The following is a 24,722-nucleotide window of genomic DNA, read 5'->3' as shown; positions in this document are numbered from 1 at the left end:
TTGTAGAACTACAAAGTGCTTCTATATGGTAAGTGGAGCTGATAAAATAGACAGTGAGTGTAGAAACAAGGAGGTGTTTTAATGTTATGGCTGATCAGTGTATATTGCTAACTTGATTTAGTCATTTAAAATTCCCTGTAATTAAACACTGCTACTCTTTAAATTTGTGACCTGCATAAAAACATCTTAACATCTATTTCTCATTGTCATTGGGGTAAACACAATATGCAGTTAGTTGCTGATATATGGTTACAGCAAGCATGATTAGTCACCTTGACAATGAACATGTATTGGCATATCAAATAATAGTGAAATGGGCATCAACAGATTCTGCACCTTTATGTCAACATCATACAAAGAAATGTAAAAGAAAAAAAAGGTGGTGATCCCTCCCACTATGGTTGATTGACAGATAAATTTACTATAAAATTTAATTGCATAAACATAACTGCCATCAACATAAATAAAATGATAATAAATACATGATGCATTAAAATGTTTTAATGGCAAATTTATACTTTAACATTACAGATAAGTATCCCATTAAAATAATTCATGTCATTTTTCATGTCCGTGTGTGTGTTCATGCTCCATGGCTGGTGTCTGCCCTCGGGCCCAAGAACCACTCATGATTATATAAATCTCACTGTTTGTGTGCTCTCCACTGCTCTCACAAACACACATTAAAAACACACTCACATACAACATATGTGCACACAAACACACACACATACCCACAATTGCATAAAACATACACACACACATCCCATATGGAAGGACTGTTAGTGCTACTTACAGAGTCATTAGAGATAAAGATGGCCTGCTTTTTAAAAATATAAAGTTTAGTAAAAATAAATATTATAGTTTGATATTTAAATAAAACATTCTAACTACTTTTTATTACCAATTTTTTTATAATAAAATATATTTTATATGATTTTGGTGTTGAATTGTATGATATATACAGGTCCTTCTCAAAAAATTAGCATATTGTGATAAAGTTCATTATTTTCCATAATGTAATGATAAAAATTAAACTTTCATATATTTTAGATTCATTGCACACCAACTGAAATATTTCAGGTCTTTTATTGTTTTAATACTGATGATTTTGGCATACAGCTCATGAAAACCCAAAATTCCTATCTCAAAAAATTAGCATATTTCATCCGACCAATAAAAGAAAAGTGTTTTTAATACAAAAAAAGTCAACCTTCAAATAATTATGTTCAGTTATGCACTCAATACTTGGTCGGGAATCCTTTTGCAGAAATGACTGCTTCAATGCGGCGTGGCATGGAGGCAATCAGCCTGTGGCACTGCTGAGGTGTTATGGAGGCCCAGGATGCTTCGATAGCGGCCTTAAGCTCATCCAGAGTGTTGGGTCTTGTGTCTCTCAACTTTCTCTTCACAATATCCCACAGATTCTCTATGGGGTTCAGGTCAGGAGAGTTGGCAGGCCAATTGAGCACAGTAATACCATGGTCAGTAAACCATTCATCAGTGGTTTTGGCACTGTGAGCAGGTGCCAGGTCGTGCTGAAAAATGAAATCTTCATCTCCATAAAGCTTTTCAGCAGATGGAAGCATGAAGTACTCCAAAATCTCCTGATAGCTAGCTGCATTGACCCTGCCCTTGATAAAACACAGTGGACCAACACCAGCAGCTGACATGGCACCCCAGACCATCACTGACTGTGGGTACTTGACACTGGACTTCAGGCATTTTGGCATTTCCTTCTCCCCAGTCTTCCTCCAGACTCTGGCACCTTGATTTCCGAATGACATGCAAAATTTGCTTTCATCCGAAAACAGTACTTTGGACCACTGAGCAACAGTCCAGTGCTGCTTCTCTGGTTCAAAAGTGGCTTGACCTGGGGAATGCGGCACCTGTAGCCCATTTCCTGCACACGCCTGTGCACGGTGGCTCTGGATGTTTCTACTCCAGACTCAGTCCACTGCTTCCGCAGGTCCCCCAAGGTCTGGAATCGGCCCTTCTCCACAATCTTCCTCAGGGTCCGGTCACCTCTTCTCGTTGTGCAGCGTTTTCTGCCACACTTTTTCCTTCCCACAGACTTCCCACTGAGGTGCCTTGATACAGCACTCTGGGAACAGCCTATTCGTTCAGAAATTTCTTTCTGTGTCTTACCCTCTTGCTTGAGGGTGTCAATGATGGCCTTCTGGACAGCAGTCAGGTCGGCAGTCTTACCCATGATTGCAGTTTTGAGTAATGAACCAGGCTGGGAGTTTTTAAAAGCCTCAGGAATCTTTTGCAGGTGTTTAGAGTTAATTCGTTGATTCAGATGATTAGGTTAATAGCTCGTTTAGAGAACCTTTTCATGATATGCTAATTTTTTGAGATAGGAATTTTGGGTTTTCATGAGCTGTATGCCAAAATCATCAGTATTAAAACAATAAAAGACCTGAAATATTTCAGTTGGTGTGCAATGAATCTAAAATATATGAAAGTTTAATTTTTATCATTACATTATGGAAAATAATGAACTTTATCACAATATGCTAATTTTTTTAGAAGGACCTGTATATATACTGATCAGCCATAACATTAAAACCACCTCCTTGTTTCTGCACTTACTGTGCATTTCATCAGCTCCACTTACCATATAGAAGCACTTTGTAGTTCTACAATTACTGACTGTAGTCATTTCTCTACATACCTTTTCAGCCTGCTTACACCGTGTTCTTCAATGGTCAGGACCCCCATAGAGCAGGTATTATTTAGGTGCTGGATCATTCTCAGCACTGCAGTGACACTGACATAGTGGTGTTAGTGTGTGTTGTGCTGGTATGAGTGGATCAGACACAGCAGCAGCACTGCTGGAGTTTGTAAATACCGTGTCCACTCACTGTCCACTCTATTAGACACTCCTACCTAGTTGGTACACCTTGTAGATTAAAAGTCAGAGACGATCGCTCATCTATTGCTGCTGTTTGAGTTGGTCATCTTTGAGATCTACATCAGTGGTCACAGGACGCTGCCCACGAGGCACTGTTGACTGGATATTTTTGGTTGGTGGACTATTCTTAGTCCAGCAGAGACAGTGAGGTGTTTAAAAACTCCAGCAGCGCTGCTGTGTCTGATCCACTCATACCAGCACAACGCACACTAACACACCACCACCATGCCAGTGTCACTGCAGTGCTGAGAATCATCCACCACCCAAGTAATACCTACTCTCTGGTGGTCCTGTGGGGGTCCTGACCATTGAAGAACAGAGTAAAAGCAGGCTAAAAAAAGTATTTAGAGAAACAGATGGACTACAGTCAGTAACTGTAGAACTACAAAGTGCTTCTATGTGGTAAGTGGAGCTGATAAAATGAACAGTGAGTGTAGAAACAAGGAGGTGGTTTTAATGTTATGGCTGATCAGTGTATATATATATATATATATATATATATATATATTCCAAGATATTTTAGGCTCTTGATAACATGGGCACTGAAATGAAAATGTGTAGGATGAGTGAAGCAGACATAAGACAGAATGTGGTACTTCCTTTTCTTTAGCAGTGCATTTGTAACCCATTTCTCTTGCTAAATCGGTCACTATTCAGCAAACAAAACTACAGTTAAGCAAAACCTGTCACTGTATGTGTGTGTGTGTTTGTGTTATAAGTGTGTGATTCACGACCTGTGTCCTTATTGATAGGAATAACCACCTGCAGAGGCCAGGCCTGGTGTCTCGGCGCTCTGAGCCAGTTATTAGTGGAACGTAAGTGCTGGTGCTGCCAGAATGAATGCTCTGCCTATACGATCTGCATTGGCTTGCTTTTCACTGTTAGCGATTAGCACCGTGGTCTCACTTGCATCAGAACCCCCCCTTCCCAGTCCCTCTCCTTTTAATGCACAGAATGGCTACCGAATGACTGTAAACACTGTCAAACTCTTTCTGCATTGCATCCACTGCATTGTTAATGTTATGGTTGAAGATTCTGGGCATTAAAACCTTTAGATGTTCAGGCTGTGAGGGAAATTGCATGGAGGAGACCTAAGCCTGATAATCTCAGTCATGGCATGAAAGTTTGTGTTTGAATGAATGATTATCTGTACAGTACTTACATTTGCACTGTAAATGCATTGCATGTAACATCTCAGCTGTAGGGGTAGAGAATTCCACTGAAACTTCACTAACCATCATGAATGATTCCCATGTAAAACTGTATTCTATTACTAATTACCGGTCATCGTTAAACCAACACAAAGGTTTAAAAAAGTTCCACTTGGCAACTTGTGCCATTGAGTTTTAGGTTTGTAGTTTCCTTCACTTAACGTCTGTGTGCATGAGTAACTTAAAACACTTAATGCAAAGTAAAAAGGCATGAGAGAAGATAAGAACACATTAAGCATAAGATATACACTTATCAGCCATAACATTAAAACCACCTCCTTGTTTCTACACACATTGTCCATTTTATCAGCTCCACTTACCATATAGAAGCACTTTGTAGTACATTTACTGACTGTAGTCCATCTGTTTCTCTCCATACTGTTTAGCCTGCTTTCACCCTGTTTTTCAATGGTCAGGACCACCACAGAGCAGGTATTATTTAGGTGGTGGATCATTCTCAGCACTGCAGTGACACTGACATGGTGGTGGTGTGTTAGTGTGTGCTGACACAGCAGCGCTGCTGGAGTTTTTAAATAGCGTGTCCACTCACTGTGCACTCTATTAGACACTCCTACTAAGTTGGTCCACCTTGTAGATGAAAAGTCAGAGACGATCACTCATCTATTGCTGCTGTTTGAGTTGGTCATCTTCTAGACCTTCATCAGTGGTCACCAAGGACAGATTAAGGATAGTCTGGGCCCCTGGGCAAAGAGTCGAAGTCAGAGCAGTGCCACAATGCCTCATCCATTTTCATAAGGGGCCCAAAAGCATGGCTAGGGCCCAAAAGCATGGCTAGGGGCCCCAAAAGCATGGCTAGGGCCCCCAAGAGGCCCTGGGGTCAAAGTCCCTAATAGTCAGAGGATCCTTAAAATGGAGGGCCATCGGAAATAAAAATATATTGTATCATAAATGTTGATAGGCATCGCAAAATGTTTTGGGCCAGGGCCCCCCCGGGGCCCCCTGACCTCAAGGGCCCCTGGGCGCTGGCCCCACTGGCCCGGTCAGTAATCCAGCCATGGTGGTCACAGGATGCTACCCACGGGGCGCTGTTGGCTGGATGTTTTTGGTTGGTGGACTATTCTCAGTCCAGCAGTGACAGTGAGGTGTTTAAAAACTCCAGCAGTGCTGCTATGTCTTACCCACTCATACCAGCACAACACACACTAACACACCACCACCATGTCAGTGTCGCTGGTGTGCTAAGATAGATTCGCCACCCAAATAATACCTGCTCTGTAGTAAATCTGGGAGAGTCCTGACCATTGAAGAACAGCATGAAAGGGGGCTAACAAAGCATGCAGAGAAACAGATGGACTACAGTCAGTGATTGTGCTTCTATATGGTAAGTGAAGCCGATAAAATGGACAGTGAGTGTAGAAACAAGGAGGTGGTTTTAATGTTATGGCTGATCGGTGTATACATATATTATACCTGCCATGCTTAAATAGCAATCAGGGTGTGACGTCAGAAGTCCATGAAATCTAGGGTTTTCACAGCATCAGAAAAAATCTATTTTTTTTTTTTTACCAGTAACATTGGCACCTGAAGTGAACTAACATATATTATATGATATTATACTATAATATGATGATAATATTATGATACTATAACTCTTTTCCAGATGTGTTTAATAAAGAATGGTAAATGGTCTGGGTTGCCTTTATAGGTTTGATCTTGATGGGTTGACATGATTAACATTAGAAGTGATGCCACTGTGATATGCAATCTCCGAAACTGGTCCAGGTGCCTGTGCACGCTTTGGGGGTGGGCGCTCCCATGGAGCTTAGTCTAGCTCTCTGTACGCTCTGTGTGGGAACACAACACAGGGTGGCCATAATAAACATTGAACCAGTAACTGGTGTACACAGCACATTTTATATTTGATATTTACCAGGGTGGCACAGTGATGCATCTAGTATATACAACTATATATGGGGCAGTGGTAGCTCAGTGGGTAAAGTACCTGGAAGTCAAGTAACTGGAAAGTCACTGGTTCAAGCCCCACATCTACCAGGCTGCCACTGGGCCTGAGCAAGGCCCTTATTCCTCAATGGCTTGCAATGTATACAGTCTCAATTGTAAGTCGCTTTGGATAAAGGCGTCTGCTAAATGCTAAATGTAAAAAGATTTTAAATATACTACATATAGAGTATACACCGATCAGGCATAACATTATGACCACATTCCTAATACTGTGTTGGTTCCCCTTTTGCTGCCCCATACGCAACAAACTGCGATGCACTGTGTATTCTGAACCAGGATTAACTTCTTCAGCAGTCTGAGTTACAGTAGCTCGTCTGTTGGATCGGACCACACGGGCCAGCCTTCGCTCCCCAGGTGAATCAATGAGTCTTGGCCGCCCATAACCCTGTCGCCGGTTTATCACTGTTCTTTCCTTGGACCACTTTTGATAGATACTGAGCACTGCAGACAGAGAACACCCCACAAGATCTGCAGTCTTGAAGATGCTCTGATCCAGTCGTCTAGCCATCACAATTTGGCCTCGTCAAACTCGCTCAAATCTTTACGCTCGTCCATTTTTCCTGCTTCTAACACGTCAACTTTGAGGATAAAATGTTCACTTGTTGCCTAATATATCCCACCCACTAACAGGTTCATAACATAATGTTATGCCTGGTTGGTGTATGCTGCAGAGCAACTTGGTTCCTATGGTCCTGGGTTCGAGCCGTGCTTACTGCAACTGTCCGTGAGGAGTTACTCTTTTGAGTCAATGTAGTTTTCCTCGGAAATTGTGAGGAAATGTGTCTCACTTCAAGGAATTCTTGCCCTAGTCAAAGTGCATTTCAGCCATGCACCTAATGCCCACAGCAAGCATGGTTTGACAAGTTTGGAGTGAAAGAACTGCAGTGTCCTGCACAGACCCTTCACTCCAACTAGCTAAACACTTGATTGATCTTTCTGTTATTTGATTTTGTTTACCTTTAAAAAGTCAGCTCTAGAGCATGTTACAATTACAATCTTGTTATAGAAGAAATAGCCAAATTAGGGGTCAGGTGAATGTCAGCAATCAAATCCAGCTAATCCAGATCAGCATATGTAAAACAGCCTAGTAGGTGTGTTTACAGCAGAAGCAGTGCATCAGAATCACACAGTAAGACTAGAGAACAGCAGTTGACAGTCTCACACGATCTAATTAAACATGCTTGGTTAATTGCTCATATAAAGCTTATAAAATGCTTTAAAAAATAATTGCTTTAATCTGCTCCATATTAGCTGCAACTATTACTAGTTGTTACTATTACTATTAGGACGCTAAGTCACTGGTTCAAGTATAGCGATGCCAAGGGTTTGGTAGGGCGCTCTACAAAAACAATTAGCAGTGCTGGAGAAACGGAACCAGAAGAGCAGATCTGGTATCATCCCATTGTCACAGCAACAGCAAATCCTGCTGTCTGGGCATCAGGGAAATGTTTACTCTTAGGGGAGTCCTTGAAGTATAGAGTGTTTCTATGTGTATGATACGAACGTTGAAAATGTAATAGAGGTAAATTGTCTATCTAATGTCATTTTTATTATTATTATTATTGGGGTGGGGGGGGGGGGGTCATAGGTATGTCCAACTACATCTGGAATAGTTTTGTATGCTTATAATATTTAAAGTGAGTTTAACTGCAGTGACACTTTTTTACCAGTAGATGGAGCGAATTCATTCATGCTTTAACCCTCTATTGCATGACATATGAAATAATGGAGTAAAAAAATATTTGCACCCATTTTGTTACCTTCCATAAAGCACAATTAAAAATTATAATAATAATGTAAAAAAAATAATGATAATAGGGGTAGATTTAAGTATGTTACTTTGGCAAAACAATGTGCAATAATGGTAATAAATTGAAAATGTGCATTTTATTCAAAATGTATCTTTTTACTGTATAACAAATCACATTTTATGAAAGAATTGATTAAAAAACTACATGTAAAAGACCATTTTTACTGAAAAAATAATACAGTTTGTATCAGCTGTAATTTTAGTGGTGGTTTGTTACCAAAAAGCAACAATGCGCAAAAAAGGAATATCAATTTTATTCATTCATTCTCAGTCCAGTCTTTAGGCTAGGAAATCCCACAATACATAAAACCAAATTTTTATTGTCCATATCACTGCTGTAAAGAACTGAAGAACAAACACTGGATTATTTAATATTAAAATGGAAACTATTTACAGGGGTCCAATTCATTTTTAGTCTACTGCGTGTGGAAGGAAAAGAAGCAGTTTCTGTCAGGAGTTTGACACAAAAACACATCACATTTCATGCACTTGACCTTGATTATGCCATTGCATCCAGGATATTTACACCTCCCTCTGTTTTCACTGTAGACAGACCAGTGGTCTATGCGGTCCAGACGGATTGGTGCGGGGGGTACAGGTGCAACCTGGCCTCGTCGTCTTTTCAGGTCTAGACCTGCCTCCACACTAAGAGATGGCCTTCCCCTTTTGCTGCAAACTGTGTCTTTTTTGCAGAGACAGCCTGCCACCTCAGATTTAAAATCCAACAAGCTTAACTGCTCCTTTTTTTCCACACCACAATCAATGGAATCTCTTCTGTAGAGCAGCCAAGCTTCCACCATTATCATGTCCATCATATGGAAGAAGAGGCGATGATACCACTTCTTGGATCGCACTTTGGTGCGATACAGTGCTATCAGGGAATCGAGGATATCTACTCCGCCCATGCTTTTATTGTAGATAGATACAATGTTGGGACGTACCACCTACACCATTTCTTGGGTCTTCTTGTCCCACCTCTGGACCAATGTGGTGGGGTGGGCTGCTGCATATGTACTTAGCAAAATGACTGAACGATTATCATACCACTTCACTGCTCTCAGGTAGACTGCATCATGTTTCGTTTCCTTCTCTTCAAAGGTCCCTCTTCCTTTTTTCTTCATCGTTTTGTCATCAGTAAAGGTGCAATTTGGCAACCTTTTGGATCGCACTGTTCCAACACTATGGATCTTCATCCTCTCCAGTTGCACTTGTAGGTCAATGCTGCAGAACCAGTTGTCAAAGAACAATTTAAAGGACTGGTTGGTGGGAATGACTGAACACAGCTTCAGAACTATGTTGCCACTGGCTCCAATATCTGGCTTTCCTTCAGCTGGAGTGATGGTTCCAGTGTAGACCTCAAAGTTGTGAATCATGCCATTACTGTCAGCAAGAATAAATATTTTATATCCCCAGCGTTTTGTTTTTTTTGGATTGTACTGTTTTAACTTGCTTTTGCCCTTGAAAGGCACAATCTTTTGTCATGGAATCCTCAATCCACTGTTGCATGTTGTTGCTTTCAAGCAACACAGCTATTTTATCAATTTACAAAATATATATTCAAAGAAAACATAATCAATGGATGAAAATGAAATCAGAACTTACCCAAAATTGTGAAAATATTTTTTAATTCTTGAAAATCTTCAGGTAAATGTCACTTTTACTCAGATTTCTGGAGCTGAAAGAATATGGCTGCTACGTGTGAGCACAGTTGAGGAAAAGAGGTTGGAAAATGGTGGGAAAAGTCATGTGATCAAATATAAGCAGACTATTGGCTTCCTTTGCTTCCAACAGTTTAAAATGGGCATTTTTTATTGGTGTATGTTTTTTTGAGATTGTGATACTGAGTGAAAATGAGTATGTTACCCTGAAGCAACGCCATGCAATAGAGGGTTAACAGTGCTTTATTCTGGTCACTGGGCACAGAGGACCACTACAGAGTAGGTATTATTTGGGTGGTGGATCATTCTCAGCACTGCAGTGACACTGACATGGTGGTGGTGTGTTAGTGTGTGTTGTGCTGATATGAGTGGATCAGACACAGCAGCGCTGCTGGAGTTTTTAAATACCGTGTCCACTCACTGTCCACTCTATTAGACACTCCTACCCAGTTGGTCCACCTTGTAGATGTAAAGTCAGAGACGATCGCTCATCTATTGCTGCTGTTTGAGTTGGTCATCTTCTAGACCTTCAGCAGTGGTCACAGGACGCTGCCCACGAGGCGCTGTTGGCAGGATTTATTTTTGGTTGGTGGACTATTCTCAGTCCAGCAGGGACAGTGAGGTGTTTAAAAACTCCAGCAGCATTGCTGTGTCTGATCCACTCATACCAGCACAACACACACTAACACACCACCATCATGTCAGTGTCGCTGCAGTGCTGAGAATGACCCACCACCCAAATGATACCTGCTCTGTAGTGGTCCTGTGGGGGTCCTGACCATTGAAGAACAGCATGAAAGGGGGCTAACAAAGCATGCAGAGAAACAGATGGACTACAGTCAGTAATTGTAGAACTACAAAGTGCTTCTATATGGTAAGTGGAGCTGATAAAATGGACAGTGAGTGTAAAAACAAGGATGTGGTTTTAATGTTATGGGTGATCTACCCATAACAGACTACCAGACTACCACCTGCCCCCCAAGTCAGTGGTGAAGTCACCAGTCACTTTGTTACACCAGCCAGCGGTACATTTTCATGGAGAGACGTATCATGTAATGCTATTGGTGTACCTGCACTACTTTTGCTGGTGCCTCAACCAGACAAAGCAAGTCAGGAGCAATAAGGAGAAACCCTGTCTGAACTTCCCTTCCTTAGACACAGTCAATAATGCCTGCTGAGCACCTGGCCAGGTTGGTAGCACCACTGACTGTCTCTAAGTTGATGTGTGCTCAGATCCTGAAGAGTGCTCAGATCTATAGTTGCTGTGTAGTAAGAGATCACATTGAGCTTCTTTCCCTCCATTCCCTGCTTCTGCAGGTTCAGGATGAAACTCTGCACCACTGTATGCATAATGCAAAGCCTGAATCCCAGCTCTGCCATACAGCCACTGTAGGGCCTTTAAACAAGACCCTTAACCTTCTCGGCTCTAGGGGCGCCATACAATGGCCACCCCTGCACTTTGACCTTAGCTTTTGAAGAAGCTTAATAATGCGAGTAAAGAATTTCATTGTACTGAATACGTACATAGGTATACATGACAAAGGCATTCCATACTTATGTATCAATTTGTGCATGTTTTTTGTTAAATTTGAGGATTGTCTGCAGTTTGTAGCAACAATTGTCCTATAACCTCAGTCATAAATAATTATAGTTATAATTTAGTCTTTCAATGACTTCAATCGACATTAGGTTTTGTCGTAACTGTTTGGTGTTACTTGGCTCTAGATTGTTCTCTCACTATCAAACCATGCTCTCGACCCAAGCTATGATTAGAACAGGGTATTGCACCACGTTCCATACCCACAGAGTCGGCTAAGAGCGCGTGACACGCTGCTCGCTCCTTCCAACGACCTTTTCTCTCACTAAGATACAGTGCCGAGTAAGCCGACCAAGGCGCACACACACACGCCGGTCTACACACAAGTGCAAGTCCACTTCGCTAGGTGGAAAAATCAGGACTTTGTAGCGAACTTCAAACAGCAGACTCTGGCCATGCGCGTCGTTTGCCGCTTCTTCAGCGAGCCCAATGCCAGGCGCTGGTATGTTTTGCTTCCTTTACACAATCTAGATATGGATATCACCTGCTTTATACTACTAACTCCAACACAGCTGAGCCTCCACCCCTTCTCCCTGCAGTCCTCCTGCACTACCCCTACGTGCACCTTCCCCTCAGTCGGGGCGCCCCAGCATGCTGCCCGATCTGCATTTGTTCTGAGAATGTTACAAACAAATTAATTGCCTTGGGTTTGAATTTGAAAGATGGAATTGATATATTATGCATGTATGCAAACGCTGTGTAGAATAATCAGAAATGTTAACATTTATTGATTTTACACCAGAGTTGGATGCAAAAGTGGACATAAAGTGGTTCACCAGTTATGAACATGTACTGCAAATACAGTATGTTAATATATAAAAGCTGCTGGCTGCTTCTTTTTACCAGCCAGTGGTGGATTACCTAGGAGACCTCCAACACACACTAGGGCGCATGCAATGTACTCGGTATCTTTGATCTGACAGTAGGCATCGTCATTTCAGCTGCAAGGAGATAAATCCCAATCCGGCCTTTCTTATTCTACAGCACAGTGGATCCTTTCAAAAAACTAATATTTAATTTAACTTAATGGTTTTCACTTGAGAGAGACAATTTCATACTTAACTGACACGTTATTTGGTGATTTTTATCTATGGGTGTATTGTTTACAAGCAGTTTCTTGGCTGCATCCCAAACCGTATCCTGTGTGCTATATAGTACATAACCATTCAAATTTGACAGTCGTTTTATATGCTTTTGGAACGTTAAGCTTCGTCTATAGGACCTCCTTGTTTCTACACTCACTGTCAATTTTATCAGCTCCACTTATCATATAGGAGCACTTTGTAGTTCTACAATTACTGACTGTAGTCCATCTGTGTCTCTACATACTTGTTTAGCCTGCTTTCACCCTGTTCTTTAATGGTCAGGACCTCCACAGAACCACCACAGAGCAGGTATTATTTAGGTGGTGGATCCTTCTCAGCACTGTAGTGACACTGACATGATGGTGGTGTGTTAGTGCGTGTTGTGCTGGTATGAGTGGATCAGACACAGCAGCGCTGCTGGAGTTTTTAAATACTGTGTCCACTCCTACTTAGTTGGTCCACCTTGTAGATGTAAAGTCAGAAACGGTCGCTCATCTATTGCTGCTGTTTGAGTTGGTCATCTTCTATAGCTTCATCAGTGGTCAGAGGACGCTGCCCACAGGGCGCTGTTGGCTGGATATATTTTTGGTTGGTGGACTATTCTCAGTCCAGCAGTGACACTGACGTGTTTAAAAACTCCATCAGCACTGCTGTGTCTTATCCACTCATACCAGCACAACACACACTAACACACCACCAGTGGGGTCCTGTGGGGGTCCTGACCATTAAAGAACAGCATGAAAGGGGGCTAACAAAGCATGCAGAGAAACTGATGGTCTACAGTCAGTAATTGTAGAACTACAAAGTGGAAAATGGACAGTAAGTGTAGAAACAAGGAGGAGGTTTTAATGTTATGGCTGATCAGTGTATATTGTGTGATGAGCCATAACCAAAACATTTACATTATGATTATCCCTAACAGCCTACACACCTCTCAACATAATCATTTAAGAAGACATAAAGAGAGCTGCTGATAAACAGAAGCTGCTTACATGGTATAAGAATGAGAAGGGCAGCAGGGAGCAGGGAATATGCTGTTCTTTCTAGACTTGTTAGCAGATGGATTTAGCTCTGACCTTTCTGAGTGTAAACCTGTCCGGCATTGGTCTGCATTGGGAATGCTTAGAACCACGCCTGGGCAGAGGGGCACTAATACAGCACATGAGGCAGAACTGTAATACAGCACATTACCTCTCTTTAATATACTCATTAGATGTCCCAAAACAACAATACTAAAGCACTGTCTGGACTCCTGTCACTATCCTGTTTTCTGTACTACTCTATAAGGACCTTTCGTCTCTTTTGATTTACAGCAATAGCAAATGTGGCACACATTCCCACCACTGCTGAGGTCTCCAGCTCTTGAGTTTAAATCTCAGACCTGGCCTGGTGTCTGACAAACACGATTGGCTGTGTCTGAGGGTGGGAGGTTGACACTGCTTTGATGCTATTCAATGCCAGAATATCATAAATGTGGAATGGATTTCAGCATGTGATTCTTGATTTGTAATATTCCATTCTACACAACTTAGCTAAAAAATAGCTAAAAATGACCACACATTACATGTCCGAGAGCAAGTGGATACCTCTCCTAATTGTTAAGTTTAGGTGTTCTAGCCACATACACAGATCAGCCATAACATTAAAACCACCTCCTTGTTTCTACACACACTGTCCATTTTATCAGCTCCACTTACCATATAGAAGCACTTTGTAGTACTACATTTACTGACTGTAGTCCATATGTTTCTCTGCATGCATTGTTAGCCTCCTTTCATGCTGTTCTTCAATGGTCAGGACTCTCCCAGGATCAATACAGAACAGGTATTACTTAGCACTGCAGTGACACTGACATGGTGGTTGTATGTTAGTGTGTGTTGTGCTGGTATGAGTGGATAAGACACAGCAATGCTGATGAAGTTTTTTAACACCTCACTGTCACTGCTGGACTGAGAATAGTCCACCAACCAAAAATATATCCAGCCAACAGTGCCCTGTGGGCAGCGTCCTGTGACCACTGATGAAGGTCTAGAAGATGACCAACTCAAACAGCAGCAATAGATGAGCGATCGTCTCTGACTTTACAAGGTGAAACAACTAGGTAGGAGTGTCTAATAGAGTGGACAGTGAGTGGACACGATATTTAAACACTCCAGCAGGGCTGCTGTGACTGATCCACTCATACCAGCACAACACACACTAACACACCACCACCATGTCAGTGTCACTGCAGTGCTGAGAATGATCCACCACCCAAATAATACCTGCTCTGTGGTGGTCCTGTGGGGGTCCTGACCATTGAAGAACAGGGTAAAAGCAGGTTAAAAAAGTATGCAGATAAACACATGGACTACAGTCAGTAATTGTAGAACTACAAAGTGCTTCTATATGGTAAGTGAAGCTGATAAAATGGACAGTGAGCGTCGAAACAAGGAGGTGGTTTTAATGTTATGGCTGATCAGTGTTTACAATAAATGATATTCTTCCAACTGGGTAAGACTGTTTTCTGTTCCTCTGTGCATAAAGACATGGTCTGACAAGTTAAGTAAGGAAATCTAGTGGCCTTATTTCTCAGTCATACACTCTATTAAAAAAACACCTTCATAAACACCAAGGAAAATCAACTTTTTAATCATTCTCAAGCTTTTAGAATGGAAACTTTAACCAAGCCTATGGTCAGGTGATTAAATATGACTAGATAGGGAAAATGCATAAATAAAATACAAATAAAGCATGCAAAAATTCTTAGCACCCCAATTACTAACTAAAAAAAAATCAGGCTGAGATGTGTGTGTGAACTAGGTTTTAGCTGTGTTCCAAACCTCATCTCTAGTTGTGTATTATTTAGTACATACTATGTGTAGACCGACAGCAAAAAAAACACTGGCTGTGACTGGCATAAAGTGTGGAACTAAACTGGAAATGGAAATTAATCTACGTTTTCTTGTGCAATGTGACATATACTATTTTGCCAAAAGTAGTTACTCACCCATCCAAAACATTGAATTCAGGTGTTCCAATCACTTCCATGGTGTATAAAACCAAGCACCTAGGCATGCAGACTGCTTCTACAAACATTAGTGAAAGAATGGGTCACTCCCAGGAGCTCAGTGAATTCCAGCGTGGTACCGTGATAGGATTCCACCTGTGCAACAAGTCCAGTCGTGAAATTTCCTCACTATTAAATATTCCACAGTCAACTGTCAGTGGTATTAGAACAAAGTGGAAGCGATTGGGAACGACAGCAACTCGGCCACAAAGTGATAGGCCACATAAAATGACAGAGCGGGGTCAGCGGATGCTGAGGCGCATAGTGCGCAGAGGTCACCAACTTTCTGCAGAGTCGATCGCTACAGACCTCCAAACTTCATGTGGCCTTCAGATTAGCTCAAGAACAGTGCGTAGAGAGCTTCATGGGATGGGTTTCCATGGCCGAGCAGCTGCATCCAAGCCTGACATCACCAAGCTCGATGCAAAAGGTCGGATGCAGTGGTGTAAAGCACGCCGCTACTGGACTCTAGAGCAGTGGAGACGTGTTCTCTGGAGTGACGAATCACGCTTCTCCGTCTGGCAATCTAATGGATGAGTCTGGGTTTGGCGGTTGCCAGGAGAACGGTACTTGTCTGACTGCATTGTGCCAAGTGTGAAGTTTGGTGGAGGGGGGATTATGGTGTGGGGTTGTTTTTCAGGAGTCGGGCTCGGCCCCTTAGTTCCAGTGAAAGGAACACTTAATGCTTCAGCATACCAAGAGATTTTGGACAATTTCATGCTCCCAACTTTTTGGGAACAGTTTGGGGATGGCCCCTTCCTGTTCCAACATGCACAAAGCAAGGTCCATAAAGACATGAGTGAGTTTGGTGTGGCAGAACTTGACTGGCCTGCACAGAGTCCTGACCTCAACCCGATAGAACACCTTTGGGATGAATTAGAGCGGAGACTGCGAGCCAGGACTTCTCGTCCGACATCAGTGTCTGACCTCACCAATGCGCTTCTGGAAGAATGGTCAAAAATTCCCATAAACACACTCCAAAACCTTGTGGAAAGCCTTCCCAGAAGAGTTGAAGCTGTTATAGCTGCAAAGGGTGGGCCGACATCATATTAAACCCTATGGATTAAGAATTGGACGTCACTCAAGTTCATATGCGTGTGAAGGCAGACGAGCGAATACTTTCGGCAATATAGTGTATGTCTGAGTAACACAGCATATTTGGGTGGCAGAATTTTCATGCCAAGTACATGAAGCTTTGTGTAACTATTTATAGAAGTCATGTATCTCATAAATGTTAATGAGGAATATTGATGACCTGATACTAGGGCTGGACGATATGGCTAAAGTTTATATCACGATATAACTCCTAATTTCGGTCGATACGATATAATTCCGATATCGATATGAATAATACAAATGTCAGAAAAACTGCCAAGAACACCAACATTGGAAGGCTGTACCTGCGAACCTCTGAAAAATTTATTTGCAAAGTCTATAAAATCTCACCCTTTACAACTACATAATATTTTAGAAATAATAATAATAATAATACAAATAAATTAGCTTTCACCTTTTACTTGTATTCAGCATCAAAAACACATCATTCTCAAATAAACATAAGCTTTGACAATATATAATATAATATATTAACATATGTCTTAGCCAGAAGTGGAAAGAGTACTAAAATATTGTACTCAAGTAAAAGTACTATTGCTTTAATGAATTTTTACTTAAGTACGAGTCAAGTTACTAGTCTAAAAATCTACTCAAGTAAAAAGTAACTCATTTAAAATGTACTCAGAGTAAACGTTACTTAGTTACTTGTTTAACAGGAGGGCGTGTCTCTCCTGTGTAATGCAAACAGGACAAGTGGATATAAATCTCACAATAGTTGTTTTTAATCCAAATATAATAGAAGAAACATGTTGATAGAACATTTAAAACATTTAGGGATGTGTAATGTGTCATTTTAGTCCCATAAAACTTTTTCAAACTGTATAACCACTAGTGATGTGTCGTAGAATGATTCGAATCTATTGAACGGCCCTTTAAACTGAAATGAAGGAACCGATTTGCGCTTCTGGGAGTCGTTATGTATATATACGGCTCTTTAAAAAGAACCGAGACAAAAGATCTGACTCCCCGTCGCAGAATTCACTGCAGTAGTTTCCCAGCCGCGATTTCTTTAGCGTTTTTATTTTACTCAGTAACGGATCTTATTTAAAATGTAGCGAATTACAATTCCTAATACAAATCAACTATTTCTACTGCTTCTTTTTTAACTGTGGATGCTCGTTCACTCACAGCTGTTGAACTCATTTTGCCGCTAATATCCACCGTGTTGTAGCGGAGTGTAATCAGAGCGGTAACGCTGAGCACTGGCTTCGTGCCTGTGGCGTACGTCATCACGCACTTACGTAATGTATATCGATTGAATTTGTTTAAAAATTATATCACCGTTATTGAAACATTTTCTATCACGATATATATCGATATCGAATTATTGTCCAGCACTACCTGATACTGTTTCTGACCAGTTTAAAGATCTTCTTCTTATCTACATTTCATGAATTAATTAATAACTGGTTATGAAAGCATTAATGATCAGAAATGCCAATGCACCCTGTTCTTGTCTAGTGTCAAACAGACAAACCATATCAACATTTGAACCAGCGTCCAACATAAGATCGATTTTAGGTCATCTTTTAATGTAGCATTTACTTCTATATATATCATTTGGAAAAACTCATTGTTGCTCTGTATGATATGGTTTCTTTGTGGAGACAAAATGCATGAATTAGACATGATTATTCTTATCCTGGTGAAACATAGGGCGCTGGTACTGTGTCTGTGTACTGAACTGCTGATTTACTGCAGGTATTTATTCTTTTGCAGTCATGGGGATGATCTGATTGTCACACCGTTTGCCCAGGTAAGTGTTTGGTAGCATTACTTACAGCAGTACAGCAATACACTATATGAACACAAAATATTGGGGGACATCTCTTAATCAGGCAGCTGCAGCCTAGTAGCCTAGTGGGTAAAGTACTGGTCCAGTAATGAAAAGGTTGCCGGTTCAAGCCCCACCACTTCCGGGTTGCCACTGTTTGACCCTTGAGCAAGGCCCTTAACAATCAATTGCTCAGATTGTATACTGTCACAACTGTAAGTAGCTTTAGATAAATGTGAAAAATGTAAATGTAATCATTTAATCCAGGTTGCCACAGCTGTATAAAATCAAGCACCAAGCCATGCAGTCTTCTCTTTGCTCATTTATGTGTGTGATGTGTGTTTTATTATCAATATAATGTATTGTATTGACCATGTAAAGCTAGACCGGACTCACAGTGTGCTGAGGTGTAAAGTTCCAAACCTCCTCTGTCATTAACATCAGCACAAAAACTGTGTGCTGAGAGATTCATGGCATGGGTTTCCCTGGCTGAGCAACTGCATACAAGCATTAAATCACCAAACGGCTTGAGTGGTCTAAAGAACGCCGCCACTGGACCCTGGATTTGGCGGAACTTGGTCACTGAGATTTTCCAAGAAATTTAATGCATTGATTCCTTTTGGTGCAATATCAAAGATGCTGATTCTGATTGTTTTTTTTCCAGGTATTGGCCAGTTTACGAACAGTGCGAAATAATTTCGCCACATTAACAAACTTGCAGCAAGAGAGAACGTCAAATAAGTGAGTGCAGTATCTACAATGTGCTAAAATACTAAGACTATTAATATACACCGATCAGCCATAGCATTAAAACCACCTAGTTTCTACACACACTGTCCATTTTATTAGCTCCACTTACCATATAGAAGCACTTTGTAGTTCTACAATTACTGACTGTAGTCCATCTGTTTCTCTGCATGCTTTGTTAGCCCTATTTCATGCTGTTCTTCAATGATCAGGACTCTCACAGGACCACTACAGAGCAGATATTATTTGGGTGGTGGGTCATTCTCAGCACTGCAGTGACACTGACATGGTGGTGGTGTGTTAGTGTGTGTTGTGCTGGTATGAGTGGAGCAGACACAGCAATGCTGATGGAGTCTTTAAACACCTCACTGTCACTGCTGGACTGAGAATAGTCCACCAACCAAAAATATTCAGCCAACAGCACCTGTGGGCAGCGTCCTGTGACCACTGATGAAGGTCTAGAAGATGACCAGCTCAAACAGCAGCAACAGATGAGCGATCGTCTCTGACTTTACATCTACAAGGTGGACCAACTAGGTAGGAGTGTCTAATAGAGTGGACAGTCAGTGGACACGGTATTTAAAAACTCCAGCAGCACTGCTGTGTCTGATCCACTCATACTAGCACAACACACACTAACACACCACCACCATGTCAGTGTCACTGCAGTGCTGAGAATGATCCACCACCTAAATAATACCTGCTCTGTAGTGGTCCTGTGGGGGTCCTGACCATTGAAGAACAGGGTGAAATCAGATTAAAAACTTATGTGGAGAAACAGATGGACTACAGTCAGTAATTGTAGTACTACAAAGTGCTCCTATATGGTAAGTGGAGCTGATGAAATGGACAGTGAGTGTAGAAACAAGGAGGTGGTTTTAATGTTATGGCTGATCGGTGTATAAAAGAAATGAATATTGGTGTAAAATTCTATATTTTTCTCTCTTTTTTATTTTTGGAATGGTCATTTTCAGGCGGTCCCCTATGTGTAACCCACCACCTCTCCCGAAAGCCTCTTTTACAGGTAAGATTACTTTTACTGTTCTATAAAGAGTATTTATTCATTCATGCATCCTAATAGGAATTTAATCACGTGCATTAATGCTTCTAGTCTAAAGCCATACAGCTCATTACACTTGACCATCACTTTCTGCGCTGCACCTTGTTTCTAGCTGCATGTGCAACTAGCAACAGATGTTTGTTTACAGCAGCAGGTTCTTCAAGGTGCCAGCATGACCATTCATGGACCACATGTGCTATGATGTAATGTAGTGAGAGGGATTTTCATTTGCTTCATTCATTTGCTTTGGAGAGATTTATGTATTCACACTTGTATAAATTAGCCCAAATAACAGAACTCTTGAACTGAGTCAAATAAGTGGAGTTTTGTGGCTAATCCCTAACCAGTATCATCTTGATTTGATTAAAATATTTAGTCATTATCACTGCACCAAGCTGCTTCAGAGGAACTCAGGACTTAGCTGTCGAGAGAAGCTGCGTGCTATTACTTGTAATGGCGAAAGCTGCAGTTTAGTTTTAGTGCCTGTAGAGGGAGACAAACCTTTTGCTGAAGATTCAAACTTTCAAAAAAGAGAAGGAATATACTGTACAGTGGTACGTTGAGTTTGAAAGCCATTGAGTTTTAAGGTATTTTTTCCCATAAGGATGTATGGGAAGCCTGTTTTAGGCTAATGTAAAATAATGGGGCTGTTTTTGACACTTGTACACTGAAAATAACACAAGTGCAATATAAACAACACTGAAATACTGTTACATTTACATTTTCTGCATTTAGCGGACGCTCTTATCCAGAGCGACTTACAGAAGTGAAAAAATTTTTTTAGTAAATAGGTACAAGTCAGCTTAAGTGTTTAGTAAAAATGTGATGAAGGTTTTTAATCGTTTTTTAAAGACAGCAAGAGACTCAGATGTTCGGACAGACATAGGAAGTTCATTCCACCACTTGGGTGCTAGAACAGAGAAGAGCCTTGATGCTTGTCTTCCTTTAGTCCTGGGTGGAGGCTCAAGTCGAGCGAGACTAGTGGCTCGGAGGTTGCGTGGTACAGAGCGGGGTTTGATTAGACCACGAAGGTAGCTTGGGGCTGGTCCATTTTTGGCTTTGTAGGCGAGCATCAGTGTTTTAAACTGAATGCGTGCAGCTACAGGAAGCCAGTGAAGAGCACGCAGCAGTGGGGTGATGTGGCAGTGTTTGGGCTGGTTAAAAAACAGACGGGCAGCTGCATTTTGAATGAGCTGCAAGGGTTTAATAGTGGACATGGGAAAAAAACTTACAATTATAAATCAATCAATAAAACAATAAAACCTGCACTTTACCTTTACTTCTTTGTTTCCTTATGCTTCTTAATTAGTGGAGAGAACAAATATGCAGCAATAATTAAGAGAGGTTTAGTGTTTCTATGTCGTTCTTTTAATACATCAAGTTAAATTTTTTATCTTAAAAAAGATAAGTGCTTTAGACTCTCGGAAAAGGGTGATTCTTAAAATTTCTCAGAACCCAGACTATAACACAAGTTTAAAAGTGAAACAGAACGCTCAGGTGGCGCAGCGCTAAAAGCACACGCTGGCACACCAGAGTTTGGATCTCGGATACATCGTATCGAATCTCAGCTCTGCCATCCGGCTGAGCTGAGCGGCCACATGAACAACGATTGGTCTGCTTTTCATATAGGGGTGGGGAAGTAAGCCGGATAGGGACTCCTCATGACTGATGCAACTATGACCTCTGCTGGCTGATTGATGGCACCTGCACAGAGGCGGGGGGAAAAAAAGTGTGTTGATCAGGGTGTGTCTCTCCGTACACAAGGCTGATTCGCATATATATGCACTCGCCTAGTGTGTGTGAAAGACTGAATACTGCTGCACACGTGTCAAAGGGGGAGTGGGTTAGCTTCGTTATCCTTGAATCGGAGCGGGGGTCAGCATTAGTGGAGAGGAAGCGTGACGCAATTGGACGCACAAAAAGTACAATCCAGCTCAACACAGATACACGTGGATGCTTTCAGAGTAAATTTGATGGTCATTCCAGACAAATGCAGATTCGTCTCATGTTTGCATGACGCTTACCGCACCGCTCAAGCCGAGCGCTGAGCAAAGCATTTTGAGTTTAGGGGACGTTGAGTTACAAGGTACCACTGTATATTTAATTATATTATATATTTATATTCATATTTCTGAGTGTAATAGACAAGTAGATATTTTCGTAGAAAGTTGAAACGTTGTCCATTATTAATTTGACACCACATTATTCTCTGATTAGATTACAAATTGTTCATGTGTTTGTGTACACACACAGTGTACAATACGTTTTCCATGCCAAGAAATGGGTTTACTGCTTTATGAACAGGACAGTCGTTTTCATTCCATATACAGTGTATCACAAAAGTGAGTACACCCCTCACATTTCTGCAAATATTTTATTATATCTTTTCATGGGACAACACTATAGACATGAAACTTGGATATAACTTAGAGTAGTCAGTGTACAACTTGTATAGCAGTGTAGATTTACTGTCTTCTGAAAATAACTCAACACACAGCCATTAATGTGTAAATAGCTGGCAACATAAGTGAGTACACCCCACAGTGAACATGTCCAAATTGTGCCCAAAGTGTCAATATTTTGTGTGACCACCATTATTATCCAGCACTGCCTTAACCCTCCTGGGCATGGAATTCACCAGAGCTGCACAGGTTGCTACTGGAATCCTCTTCCACTCCTCCATGATGACATCACGGAGCTGGTGGATGTTAGACACCTTGAACTCCTCCACCTTCCACTTGAGGATGCGCCACAGGTGCTCAATTGGGTTTAGTCCATCACCTTTACCTTCAGCTTCCTCAGCAAGGCAGTTGTCATCTTGGAGGTTGTGTTTGGGGTCGTTATCCTGTTGGAAAACTGCCATGAGGCCCAGTTTTCGAAGGGAGGGGATCATGCTCTGTTTCAGAATGTCACAGTACATGTTGGAATTCATGTTTCCCTCAATGAACTGCAGCTCCCCAGTGCCTGCAGCACTCATGCAGCCCAAGACCATGATGCTACCACCACCATGCTTGACTGTAGGCAAGATACAGTTGTCTTGGTACTTCTCACCAGGGCGCCGCCACACATGCTGGACACCATCTGAGCCAAACAAGTTTATCTTGGTCTCGTCAGACCACAGGGCATTCCAGTAATCCATGTTCTTGGACTGCTTGTTTTCAGCAAACTGTTTGCTGGCTTTCTTGTGCGTCAGCTTCCTTCTGGGATGACGACCATGCAGACCGAGTTGATGCAGTGTGCGGCGTATGGTCTGAGCACTGACAGGCTGACCTCCCACGTCTTCAACCTCTGCAGCAATGCTGGCAGCACTCATGTGTCTATTTTTTAAAGCCAACCTCTGGATATGACGCCGAACACGTGGACTCAACTTCTTCGGTCGACCCTGGCGAAGCCTGTTCCGAGTGGAACCTGTCCTGGAAAACCGCTGTATGACCTTGGCCACCATGCTGTAGCTCAGTTTCAGGGTGTTAGCAATCTTCTTATAGCCCAGGCCATCTTTGTGGAGAGCAACAATTCTATTTCTCACATCCTCAGAGAGTTCTTTGCCATGAGGTGCCATGTTGAATATCCAGTGGCCAGTATGAGAGAATTGTACCCAAAACACCAAATTTAACAGCCCTGCTCCCCATTTACACCTGGGACCTTGACACCAGGGAGGGACAACGACACATTTGGGCACAATTTGGACAGGTTCACTGTGGGGTGTACTCACTTATGTTGCCAGCTATTTAGACATTAATGGCTGTGTGTGGAGTTATTTTCAGAAGACAGTAAATCTACACTGCTATACAAGCTGTACACTGACTACTCTAAGTTATATCCAAGTTTCATGTCTATAGTGTGGTCCCATGAAAAGATATAATAAAATATTTGCAGAAATGTGAGGGGTGTACTCACTTTTGTGATACACTGTATATCTAGTTTCATTGTATATATATATCAGTTTTCATTTTATATATATCTAGTTTAATTGTGTATATATATCAGTTTTCATTTTAAATATATTTAGTACTGTATACCGTCACAGTACTGTTTTGTTTGTTTTTGTTTATTGCCATTCCAGCTCAGTATGGCTATGTACATGGCATTTTACGAGTGAATTAAAAAAAATATATATATATATAATATATATATATATATACAGTGTATCACAAAAGTGAGTACACCCCTCACATTTCTGCAGATATTTAAGTATATCTTTTCATGGGACAACACTGACAAAATGACACTTTGACACAATGAAAAGTAGTCTGTGTGCAGCTTATATAACAGTGTAAATTTACTCTTCCCTCAAAATAACTCAATATACAGCCATTAATGTCTAAACCACCGGCAACAAAAGTGAGTACACCCCTTAGTGAAAGTTCCTGAAGTGTCAATATTTTGTGTGGCCACCATTATTTCCCAGAACTGCCTTAACTCTCCTGGGCATGGAGTTTACCAGAGCTTCACAGGTTGCCACTGGAATGCTTTTCCACTCCTCCATGACGACATCACGGAGCTGGCGGATATTCGAGACTTTGCGCTCCTCCACCTTCCGCTTGAGGATGCCCCAAAGATGTTCTATTGGGTTTAGGTCTGGAGACATGCTTGGCCAGTCCATCACCTTTACCCTCAGCCTCTTCAATAAAGCAGTGGTCATCTTAGAGGTGTGTTTGGGGTCATTATCATGCTGGAACACTGCCCTGCGACCCAGTTTCCGGAGGGAGGGGATC

General features: G+C 41.5%; 1 protein-coding gene across 1 annotated transcript in view; it reads left to right on the top strand.

Moving 5' to 3' along the window:
- Positions 1-24,722, top strand: part of LOC134332931 (3',5'-cyclic-AMP phosphodiesterase 4D-like) — a 214,805-nt gene that overhangs the window by 132,645 nt on the left and 57,438 nt on the right. The window contains exons 3-5 of the mRNA XM_063014765.1: positions 18,146-18,182; positions 18,865-18,941; positions 19,922-19,971. Coding sequence (XP_062870835.1) covers positions 18,146-18,182; positions 18,865-18,941; positions 19,922-19,971 — 164 coding nt within the window. The remainder of the gene's footprint in view (positions 1-18,145; positions 18,183-18,864; positions 18,942-19,921; positions 19,972-24,722) is intronic.

This window comes from Trichomycterus rosablanca, chromosome 18, assembly GCF_030014385.1.
Source record: "Trichomycterus rosablanca isolate fTriRos1 chromosome 18, fTriRos1.hap1, whole genome shotgun sequence".
NCBI classification, from domain to species: Eukaryota; Metazoa; Chordata; class Actinopteri; order Siluriformes; family Trichomycteridae; genus Trichomycterus; species Trichomycterus rosablanca.
This window is presented reverse-complemented; position numbering and strand designations above follow the sequence as displayed.